At 38.0% G+C, this 12149-nt stretch overlaps 1 protein-coding gene across 1 annotated transcript; it reads right to left on the reverse strand.

Moving 5' to 3' along the window:
• Positions 1-1965: 1965 nt before the first annotated feature.
• Positions 1966-4024, reverse strand: LOC128608266 (uncharacterized). The gene is made up of 2 exons (XM_053625902.1): positions 3338-4024; positions 1966-3093 (listed from the first exon to the last, which is right to left on the reverse strand). Exons 1-2 carry the CDS (start codon positions 4022-4024, stop codon positions 3079-3081), a joined length of 702 nt encoding a protein of 233 aa, XP_053481877.1. The 3' UTR covers positions 1966-3078.
• Between the last annotated feature and the right edge of the window lie 8125 nt (positions 4025-12149).

The raw sequence follows: 12149 nt of genomic DNA on the forward strand, positions 1-12149 counted from the left end.
AAAATAAGTTAATTTACCCTCTGTTACTAGCATGTTATTGTAATCACTTTTAGTGGAACTGTTGTAAAGGTATTTTATTTTCTAACCCTATTATTATTTTTTGATCATAGAATTTTTATTGAAAATTTACATTTTACATAACACCCCACCCAACAACCCCAACAAACAACCACAGCCAAAACCAAAAGAAAGGGGGAAACAAAACAACAATAAACAAACAACCAGAGAAAAAAAAAAAAACCTAACAAACATAAAAACCCAAAACAACAACAACAAAAAAAAAAAAAGAGGTAAGATGATCAGGAATTACAGTCCACCTCTCCTCAAGACACCACCACGGTGCGTACATTATTGAAGTAGGTAATAAATTGTGCCCATTTTCCCAAAAATGAGTCTCCCCTGCCTCTGATGTTGTACTTGATTTTTTCAAGTTTTAAAAAAGAAGATTAAATCTTTAAGCCAGACTGATATAGAGGGGGGTTGTGGAGAGGTCCAAGACAACAGTATTCTGCGCCGAGCAAGTAATGATGCAAAGGCCACAACACTAGCTTCTTTATGGTTCAGAGGTTGACGCTGAGACGGAACACCAAAGATGGCAATTAAAGGACAGACATCTAATTTGATTTTAAGAACGTCGGACATAGTTTTGAAGAAAGAGTTCCAAAAGTTCTGCAGTTTGGGACAGAGTGCAAACATATGACTGAGGTTACACGGCGAAAGTTTGCATTTTTCACACATGTCAGGAACATTGGGATATATTTTAGACAGTTTACTCCTAGAGAGGTGAGCTCTATGGACCACTTTAAATTGTACGAAACTAAGTCTAGCACATGATGTGGTGGTACGTATATTATCTAACGCTCTGCCCCAGTAATCATCCTCAAGCTCCAGGCCCAATTCCTCTTCCCAAGCACTAATGGTTTTGATATTGTAAGAATCGTCCTGTGACCAGATCGTTGCATATATCCGTGAAATAATGCCACCCTTATTAGGATTCAGCTTATCCGTGTATTGTGAAAGGGCTATAGGAAGGGAGGAGAACACCATAGCAGGGAGGGAGGTTGAAGTACAAGACTTCGCTTCTAAGTGGCACCATGGAAGAGAGGGGGCCTGCACCCAGAGCACCAGTTTCTGAATATTAGCCACCCAATAATAATACATGAAATTGGGCAAGGACAGGCCACCACTTAGTCGACTCCTCTGAAGTGAAAATTTGGAAACCCTGGGAATTTTCCCTGCCCATACAAAAGAGGTGATTAATTGGTCTATATTCTTGAAGAAAGATTTGGGTAAAAACAAAGGGATGGACTGGAAAAGGTAGAGGAATTTTGGAAGAATGTTCATTTTTACTGTGTTTATTCTACCAAGAGGGGATAATGGTAGAGCTGCCCATCTTTGGAAGGCCGACTTCATGTATGAAATTAAGGGTGTAAAATTCGCCGCCATTAACGCAGAATAAGAACGGGTGACATTAACTACGAGATATTTGAATTTTGAGTCCTCCAAATGAAAAGGTATTTCAGTCTGTTTTATTTTTTGGCCAGATTGGTTTATGGGTAAGCATTCACTCTTCTGTAGGTTCAGTTTATACCTGGAAAATTTCCCAAAGTCATTTAATATGCGCATTATCTCAGGACTAGATGCAATCGGATCTGTTACATAAAGTAGTAAGTCGTCAGCATATAGGGCTAGTTTATGTTCAATTCCTTTGCGAATTATACCCTGAAATACAGGAAGAGTTCTAAGCGCCATTGAGAGAGGCTCAATTGCTATGGCAAAAAGTAAGGGAGACAGAGGACATCCCTGGCGCGTACCCCGTGACAGAGTAAAATAGTCAGATTTAGCATCGTTGGTATATATGGAAGCCTGCGGTCCAACATATAATAAACGGATCCATGATATCAGTCCATCCCCAAAGCCGAACCTCCTTAGTACCGTAAAAAGATATTCCCATTCGATCCTATCAAATGCCTTTTCTGCGTCCAAAAAGATGACCACTTCAGATGAGGCGCTGTTTTGTTTTGAATACAAAATGCTAAGTAGAGTACGAATATTAGAAAAGGAATGCCGTCCTTTTATAAACCCGGTTTGCTCCTCTGAAATAATGCTAGGGAGAACCCCCTCTAAACGAGAGGCCAAAAGTTTGGCTAAAATCTTGACATCAACATTGAAGAGGCTAATAGGTCTGTACGAATTACATAATGTTGGGTCCTTCCCATCTTTGAGCAATAGAGTTATAGATGCTTGTCTCAATGTTTGTGGCAGCGTCCCTAGTTCTAAGGATTCCTCGAATACAGCCAGAAGTAATGGGGCCAATACAACATGAAATTTCTTATAAAATTCGTCAGCAAACCCGTCCGGGCCAGGTGATTTCCTAGATTGCAATGAGTTGATTGAGTTAGTGATCTCATCTAAGGTGATGGGGCTGTCAAGCTCAGATGCCAATAGAGGGTCAACTCCGGGAAAATCAATATTTTCAAGAAAATGGTCCATGTTACCTGAATTGTCAGGAGATCCAGCTGTGTATAAAGAGGGAATAAAAACTTTTAAAAGTTGAATTAATTTCTACAGGATCCGAGGTTAATGCACCACTGGACTGCATAATCTGAGTGATAGAGCGTGAGGCCACTCAGCTACGCAGTTGGTGAGCCAACAACCGACCGACCTTATCTCCATATTCATAATAATTGCCACGTGTATGTAACAACAGCCTCTCCGCCTCACCTGTCGATAACAACTCGAACTCCGCCTGCAAATTAAGCCTTTGTTTATGCAGCTCAGGGGTCGGGTTGAGAGCATATTGGTCATCAATGGCTCGAATATTATCCGATATCTCTTTTTTCTTATCCTTGCATTGCTTATTGGCATGAGCAGAATAAGAGATTAACTGTCCCCTTAAGAAGGCCTTTAAAGTTTCCCAAAGTAAAGAGTAAGAGATTGAATCAGTTTGATTAGTAAGAAGAAAATCATCTATTGAAGTAGAAATATACTTGCAAAACGCTGATTCGGATAGAAGTAGAGAGTTAAGCCTCCATGGTGGACGAAAGGCGCGATGTGAAGGTAGAAGAATGTGAAGACTTAGAGGAGCATGGTCTGAAATAACAATTGGTAGATATTCAGAGTTTACAACCCAAGAAATTAGAGAGTTATTAATAAAAAAAGTAATCAATGCGAGAAAAAGATTTATGTACGTGAGAAAAAAAAAGAATATTTTCTCACTGTGGGGTTAAAATTTTCCATCAATTTAGATTAGTACAGAATGGAGTACAGAGAGGTTGATATCAATAAGGAAGGGGGGGAGGGAGGAAAAACCCACAACAACACAACTGTTTCTCACCGCAGCGAAGGCTGCTCTCCTCTTAGCGACGCTGGAGCTGAAGTCAGGAAAGATGAAGACCTTACGGCCCTGATGGAAAAGCTGATTCCAATTCCCGCGTCGAACAACTTTTTCTCTGTCGTGAAAGTAGTGAAACCGCACAATCACCACTCTGGACCTCTGATTCTCTCGCTGCTCCTCCGAGGGCACGGGGCCAATGCGGTGCGCTCTATCCAGCAATGGAGCAGTCGGAAAGATTTCTGATCCGAGCACATCCTGGAAAAATTTAGACATAAATGTTACCAGATCGCTCCCTTCTTCTCGTTCCGGAATACCGATGACCCGGAGAGTGCAGCGCCGCGAGCGGGACTCTAAATCCTCAACTTTCTCGGAGAGTTGTTTGTTAGCCGAAATTAGCTTCAGCACCGTCTGTTCCAGTGCTACAATGCGGTCACTGTAATCGTTCAGGTGCTGGTCAAGCTCGTCAATACGCCGTCCTTGTGATTCAGTGACCGATTTAAAACTCTCAAACGACGCAACAACTGGGGCCAGAGCGGAGTCAATAGCTGCTTTCACCTGAACTGCGATGGTAGATGTTAGCTCCGCTATTAAAGTGTTGCGGAGATTTTCAAAATCCAGCGGTAGCTTGTCGTCATGACTCGTCGTGCTTGGTGAAGATTTAGGTTTCCGTAGTCTTTCAGAAGCCATAATTCCTTTCTGGTTATAGTCGTGGACCGAGTAATTGAAAAGGAGCGCAGCAAATGTCTTAGAAAAGATTCAGGTTGCCTGAAAAGTACAATTAAAAGATAAAATGCTCGGGAGCTCACTCCACTCGTGCCTTCTCACTTACATGCTCAGCCGGAAGTCCCCAGATTTTAAGTTTAAGGGGCAATTAGTTTTTCACATGGATAATAGGCGTTGGGTAACTTTTTTTGTTTCAATAAAAAAATCCTGTATTGTAGTGTGTTTACTCAGGCTGCCTTTGTTTTATGTTGTATTTCGTTTGACGATCTAAAACTATTTAGTATGCGATTTACACAAAAACAGAAGATATCAAATACTTTTTCACAGCACTGTAGGTAGGTTTTGAAAACAATTTCCCATGTATCTATTTATCTCTTACAGAAAAAACCCAATTAAACTACACCAAATCATTCAAATTCTTGCAAGGTTTTCTGCAGATTGCACTGGACAGACAACACCAATGCACTATACAAGAAAGGCCGGAGCAGGTTCTTCTTCTCTAAGAAAGCTCAGGTGCTTCAATGTGTGCAGCAGACTACTGGAGCTGTTCTCTCAGTCAGTTGTGGCCAACATTCTTTTCTATGGTGTAGTCTGCTGGAGGAGCAGCATCACTGCAGGATACACCAAACACCTCAATAAGCTGATCAGAAAAAAACAACTCCCTCACAGGAGTGACATAAGGCTAATTGAAAACTATTAAAGAGAAGAGAATGGTAGCAAAACTGGAGATCATTATGAACAGTTCCGCCCATCCTATCCTTGGCACTTATTTCAGGAGCACCTGTAGCCCATCAGCTAAAAAAAAACAACTCCCTCACAGGAGTGACATAAGGCTAATTGAAAACTATTAAAGAGAAGAGAATGGTAGCAAAACTGGAGATCATTATGAACAGTTCTGCCCATCCTATCCTTGGCACTTATTTCAGGGGCACCTGTAGCCCATCAGCTACACTTGTTGAACACTACAGAGTTCAAGGAAGTGCATTTGGGATGGGAGTCATTTCTTCCAGTATGGAATATTTTAATCAATCAAAGTATAATCCAATCATATATAATCAATGTATAAGATATGAGAGAAATATGGACAAACTGATATAACTCTAGCTTGAAGAAAATCACACTTTCCTCACTCCAAGTTTGTATCTTTTTCTTCCTAGCTTGTATCTGTTGACATAGTTTAAGCCTGTCCTCTGTATCTTTTTCGCTATCTTGGTATTTGTTATTTCTTAGCATGCATTGTTAAGACTTATGATAAAAAGTATAATCTTAATCAGTATATAGATACATGTTTATAATGGAATGTGACTTTTTAAAAACAAACAAACTGACAGCTCTCACACCACCATTAAAAAAAGAGTCATGGGAAATGGGAAGGAGAAACCCAGGACTTGGAAGTAATGATGGCGTGGGGCCAGTGACATGAACTGATTGATAAAGAGAAACTCTACATGGAGAGGTTAGAGTTTTGAAATTGTATTAAAGAGTATACTGAGACCGAGTCTGACAGTTGATCTGCAGATTAACTCGGCTTTGCTGTTTGGACAATAAAGTCTACTTCTTTTTTTTTACATCAAGACCCTGTGTCTCTCAGAAGTTTTTATCTTTTTACTTATTCCATGACACCAGCTGCCATCAGGCTCCACTACATCTCCTTTCACCGAGATGCAAACCCAGTTTCTCAGAACGAGTGAATAACTGGACGGAATTTATTCATATGCAGAAATATACATACATAGATAGGATCACCACAAAGGATCATAGGTGGTTAACGTGAATGTGTGCTGTTGTTATTCTGCACCGTGTTATAGTTTTGTATTTATTATATTATGCTGTTATAACCTTGTCTTGTACATCAGTGTCATTTGCTGTTGTAGCACTCAAATTTTTCCTTAGGGATCAATAAAGTACCTCTATCTATCTATCGATCGATCTATCCATCATTTGGCCACACACACGTCTGCACTAAAGAACTTAATTTAGCACTGACTCTGAATAAAATTTTGTTAACACTGTTGCTGATATCTATGTTGTAACTGCAGCCATTGTTAATGCTGATGAACCTCTGATAAAGTTTTGGGATGAAAGTAAAAATAAATAAATAAATAAAAAGGAGGGGGTAACTGGAATAAAGTTGGTTTGACGTTGGACATTTGATATTCGCGGATATGCGGAAATTAAGGGACCGTCTCTAAAGTTACATACGACATTGTTAAACACGTTTCTATCTTCAATAGCATTTGAAGGGAATGACTTACAGTCATATAACCAACTGGAAAGTGTTCATCTAGGTGTCAGGCATGATGCACACCTTTTAGATTTTTGATATTTATTAAAATTAGCTGTTAAATCATATGTAAATTAGACATAAATTTCACTGTAGAATGGGCCCATACACAAAATATGCCATTATTTAAAGCTCAATAGCATTTGAAGGGAATGATGTATAGTCACAAAACCAACTGTAAATTGTTCATCTAGGTGTCAGGTATGATGCACACCTTTTAGATTTTTGATATTTAACCCTATAATGCATGAACCAAAAAAACCTTCACGAATGCATAAAGGGGGTTAAAATGACCCATACTGGATTGAATGGTTTTCTTCAAAAAATAGATGTCCTATTAATGAAATAATTAAAAGAAATGATGATCCACGAATGTTTTAATATTTCAAACATTTTTATTTGTTTTCTTTTAATTTATTTTTGTACATGTTTAGATTGTGGATGGGAGCCAAAGGAATTCAAAATTATTTACATAGGCAGCACTTCCAGTCAACCTTTTGAGCCCTTTTGAACTGCTTCTCTGACATAGAAAGGCATGCCACATGAAATCACCTCTTGCAGCACTGACATTCAATCTGAAAAATGATCATAGTAATGTTATCAAATTGCTCAGTAATCACTTAGTTTTCTCTCACTCTCTCACCCTCTCTCTCAGTCTCTCTCTTTAATTCACTCACTCTCTTACACACACAACACACACTTGTAAACAAAATGGTATGCCCATAAAAATGTTATAATCATTGCTACATTACCCACCAAAAATGTTTTCGCACCACCACCCGGGGCTTTTGAGGCCACATATAATGAGCAGTAATGTCCCCTCTTGAATACTGAAAACATGCAGTTATATGTTAACTTTGTTGGCAGATGGTACATACTGTAAATAGCATTACCATATGTTTACTACTTAATACTAATACTTAGTATGATGTTACAACATGTGTGGTTTTTCTGTGATAAAAATCTTCTTTATACCATAGTCTAAATGACAGGCATTTTTGTACAAGTAATAAATTACCTGAGGCTTTCAGAAGTTCCTCTGCCATTGTCAGTCTCAGATGTTCCATGTGCTCCTTGGATGAGTTTATAATCAAATGGCAAGGGATATTTGGAAATGCACCAACAACTTCTTTTGCCATCTACATAAGATAAGATAAGTTAATGTTTTTTTTATTATTATTATTGTCCATGGGAGATTGTTTCACCATAGCAGCCATACATACAAACAAACAAAACACATACATCTAAATCCATTAATCACATTCAATACACTATTTGCATAATCTACATTGAACAAACATTGAAGAGCCTGAGCCTCCACATAAAGTACAGTTTGCTCTGACCCTTCCTCTGTGTAGCCTCAATTTACCCGCTCCATTCTGGTTTGTTGTCTAGGTACACTCCAGGGTTCTTATAAGACTGAAGTAAATCAACATTCTGCTCCACAAATTCATAAGAACTGTGTCAGAGTTTATTATAACATAAACTCTTTGTTTTGCTTTATGTCGTATAATTTAATGAGGAAATCCAACCTGCATGACAAACACTCCACAGCTGTACCAGTCCTGTTGTGTAGAATGGTTAACCTGTCCTCCATTCCATTTTATGTCCACCCATTCACATTTACTGAGACAGTTTCTTCTCATCTTGAAGTAATCTCTAGGCAGTGTAAATAAAGAAAATCATGAACATTCTTCATGTAAATAACCTATTTATTTGTTAAATCTTTGTTGAGTCTAAATGTAGAGAAAGGTGACAAATCAATTGCTTCTCTCCTACCACGAAGGGTTCGTTTCCCAGCTCATAGGGTATTTTCCCGATCACACCCCCACTCTTATATCCTATATTGCCTTGTCAATTCTCTACTATCCCTACCCCAATAAAGCAAAAAAGGCCCCAGAACCAATAAAAACACATTCTTGTGATTTAAACTACTTTAAGGTTCATCTTTTTAACCATATTTTTTACCAAATATCAGTACAAAATCCAAACAATAAATGTTGTTTTGAATCCTTTTTTTTTTTTTTTTTAAGAGACCCACTTTGTTAGTCAATTTAAATGAATGTTCTGCATTGTGCTATCCGTTCTCTTTACAGGCCATATAAATATAATGATATTATTAGAAAGGCAACATTATCCATTTTCCTTTAGTGCTTAAAACACAAAATGTTTCAAAAAAAGTGTGTTAAGTGAATCAAAATGATTGACAGGATAGCATTAAGCATTAAAACATTATTACTATTACTACTAATATCCTATATATGTAGTATATGGTAATTATTGTCTTTACATATCTCAGTCACTTTACACTTAACAATTATTGTGAATTGCTTGCTACTTACAGTAAAAGTTAATAAGTAAAATTATTGTAAGGATTTGACAGCATTTAAAAAAAAAAAAAACCTTATGAGAATACTAGTATACTTCACAATGTAAAAGACTTGAAGCCTGTCATTTTATTCTTATGAAAATAATTGTTAAGGATCCAGAGATCTGCAAGAGCTATGCCAAGTCTCTGGAACACCAACAGGAGGGATAGAACATAATTTTTTCAAAATATATTTCTAAATTTTTGCATTTTCAAGATGATACTGGAGAGCGCTGACAGTGTGTTCCAAAATCAAATTTTTTGTTTAATTTACTAAAGATCTGGTGATAGAAAAGGACACAAGGACACAGCATATCATTCACCGTTCAATACCCTGTGACAAGAAAACACATCAGAAAGAAGTGGGCCTCTTCACACAGTCATGCTTTTTTTCTAATTTGTAATCCATCTTTGTAAGTACAGTATATAACAAGCTAAAAATATTACTGAAATCTAGTGGATGTTGCATGGATTTTGTTTCTTCATCATGTCCTGCTGGGTCTACCACAAACACCTGGCTGGATGCTGCATGGAGATACTGTGCAAGATAATAATAATAAAAAAAAGATTAAACTGGAATGAAACTACAAAACAAAGTTTTGTAGCAAAACTTTGAGGTTGGTTTGAAAAGGTCTTGCCTGAAAGTTAAAATTATGGATGGATGGATGGATGGATTAATGAATTAATTGATTCATTCATTCTTTCATACATTCAACTATTCCAGACTCTTGTGTGTGGTGTAGACACAGTGAAAAGCATATTGTCACGGTTTACCCTTTAAGCAGCGCGCGGGAGAGCATGTGAGCGCACATGGACAAGCAAGGTGCGCGAGCACCTGCTTTTCCCTTCTTGACAATCATGACATTTTGACACGTGCATTTTTTTATGTTTCTGTTATGTCTCCTCCCCGTTCTGTCATTGGTTGTTGTTTCACGTGTGTCTGAATTGCCCTCAGCCGTCAGCTATTACGGCGCTAATTATGTTTGTATATATACCGCGCGCCTCCCAGCACACGGTGCGGAATATTAGATAAGATATATTAGAGTAGATTAGTTTAGAGTCCTTGTCATAGTCCTTGTCATAGTCCTTGTCATAGTCCTTGTCATAGTCCTTGTCATAGTCCTTGTCATAGTCCTTGTCATAGTCCTTGTCATGTTTAAGTCACGCTGGTTTCTCCGCTCCCAGTCCCACGCTATTGTTCATGTTTCTTGTTTTGTTTCTCGACCCTGTATTTCCGTGACCGCGACCTTGATTCCTGCCTCGCCCCTTTATGCCTGTTTGCCGATCACCTGACCTTTGCATGTTTCTGGATTACGTTTCTGTTCATGATTTGGATTTACCTGCCTGTGTCTATCTTAAATAAAACTGTTTCTACTGTACTTGCATCCGTCCTATCTCCGTTACGTCACGATTCGTGACACATATGGCCTTGTACTGGTTAGTTTATATTTGAATTTTGATGGTTGGTGTTTGAATAGTCTTGGCTCATCTGAACATTTATTCAATGTGATTTTTCAAGCCAACATCCTCTCTAGAATAGAGTAATATATCAGTGGCTCATGTATATTAAAAAAGGATTCTAAAATGTGTTCACCAAAAATATCCAATGATTCCTGTTGACATTCAGGAAACTTATCATTCCGTCGTAGTCATCAAAGTCCACCTGAAATTAAAAAATTTAAATAAAATAAAACACTTATGACATTTCATTGTTATGTAACTGTCTTAAACTATTATGGATAAATTCACACACTTAAAATCTGTTGTGTTTGTTTCTGTAAAGCTGCTTTGAGACAATGTCCATTGTTAAAAGCGCTATACAAACAAAATGTAATTGAATTCAATTATTAAAGATAATTAAAGATAAAGATAGATAAAGAAAGATCTTTACCTTTGAGAGACTGTTTCTCCGTACTTCATCTCATTCTCCATGAAGTAAAACACTTGCTGTGTAGTGATCTAATATAAAAATCTTGTGTCCCTGGTCTCTGTTATTCACCACCACTTGAAAATAGCATTGGATTGTCTAAGAACAAAAGATAAAAAATAAATTATAGTTACCTCATCCAGTGTTTCATTAACATTTATTCAATATACTCAACAATGGCTTAACATTGTAATTTTTACATAAGTTAATATATTCCTCTATGTTCACAGATTATTTTTCAATTGTCATAAGAGCAAAGCATTTCCCAAAGGTATGAATAATTTTTTCTTACCTCCCCCACCAGCCATTTATGTGGCTGGAGTGTTTACAGCTCTGAATGATGCAGGATATAAGACCTTTTTTTGTCCTTTGACTGTGTGACGGCCCTGACTATCTCACATGTTTTCTTCGACCACAGAGCTTGGATCTGCAATGGGATATTTGAATATAATATAAAAGGCGGTATGAATTAATGTGAACAAAAGCTTTATGACATGATTGAGAACTGCATAATACCTTGGCTGATGTGTCCTCTGAATGATCCTCAGATGTTTGCTTTGTCTTGTGTCTTTTTGGTTGGGGCACTGCTCCTGGTGGATCAAAATACTTTGAACGATGCTTTGCTGGTCTTTGAGATAGGGATCTTTTGGCCCATTGCTCTTCTTGTTGGTCAATGGTCTGTAGCTTTGGAGATGTTCCTTGATACAGACTATCAAGATTATGCATCATCTGATGCTGTGTATACCTTCCTTGCAGAGAGTTAAACATCTTTGTAATGAAATCTGCAGGCCGCAGGCACCTTTTTCTGCGTAATATGTGATTCTTCACTATTGAGAACCACTGCTCCACATGACAATTTGTTTCCCTTGTTTTTATTTCTTTAGTATTCTCTTTGGAGAATCTGCTCAGGTCCCCAAGCAATATGCCACTCCAAAGGGGGAAAATGCCCATGTAGTTGTTCATGAGGACATTAATGATCCCTGGACAGTAGAATTCATTCTTTTTGCCACTCTCTGTCTGTGTACACCTGGTCTTCTCTACAACACCACTGAATAAACATGTGAAGGGAGATTTGCCACATATAGTCTTGATGTTGCTGCTCCTCTCCATGTCTTCGACATATGGTGGAAGTGGTTCATCCATAGTAGTAGGCTCGGACTTCAGGATTTTTTGGTCCAGTGTGTTTTTTGCTGCCATAACTGCATTGGAATTGTTTGCTGACATGAACAACATAGACATATCCTGAAAGAGGTTAAGTGCTTCTTGTAGGGTGGTGCTGTTAAGAAGAAGGCCAAAACAGTAGGTGGCATATTCCTTTACAGCATACTCGCCAGTTGTCTTTGAAAATCCTTGAGTTACAGCCTTTATTATGTGGGATGAACAGAGATGGAGCACTGTGAAATGAACTGCATCTACACTTCTCACTTTTTGGCTGACAATTAGATGTGCTCTGTTTATATAGGATGAGAGACTTTCTTTATTGTAGGCCAGGAGGACACTACCAATGAGT

This window comes from Ictalurus furcatus, chromosome 5 (assembly GCF_023375685.1).
Source record: "Ictalurus furcatus strain D&B chromosome 5, Billie_1.0, whole genome shotgun sequence".
NCBI lineage: Eukaryota > Metazoa > Chordata > Actinopteri > Siluriformes > Ictaluridae > Ictalurus > Ictalurus furcatus.

Coding starts and splice junctions, on each gene's coding strand:
- LOC128608266 (XM_053625902.1), bottom strand. CDS start 4,024: ATGGCTTCTGAAAGACTACGGAAACCTAAATCTTCACCAAGCACGACG.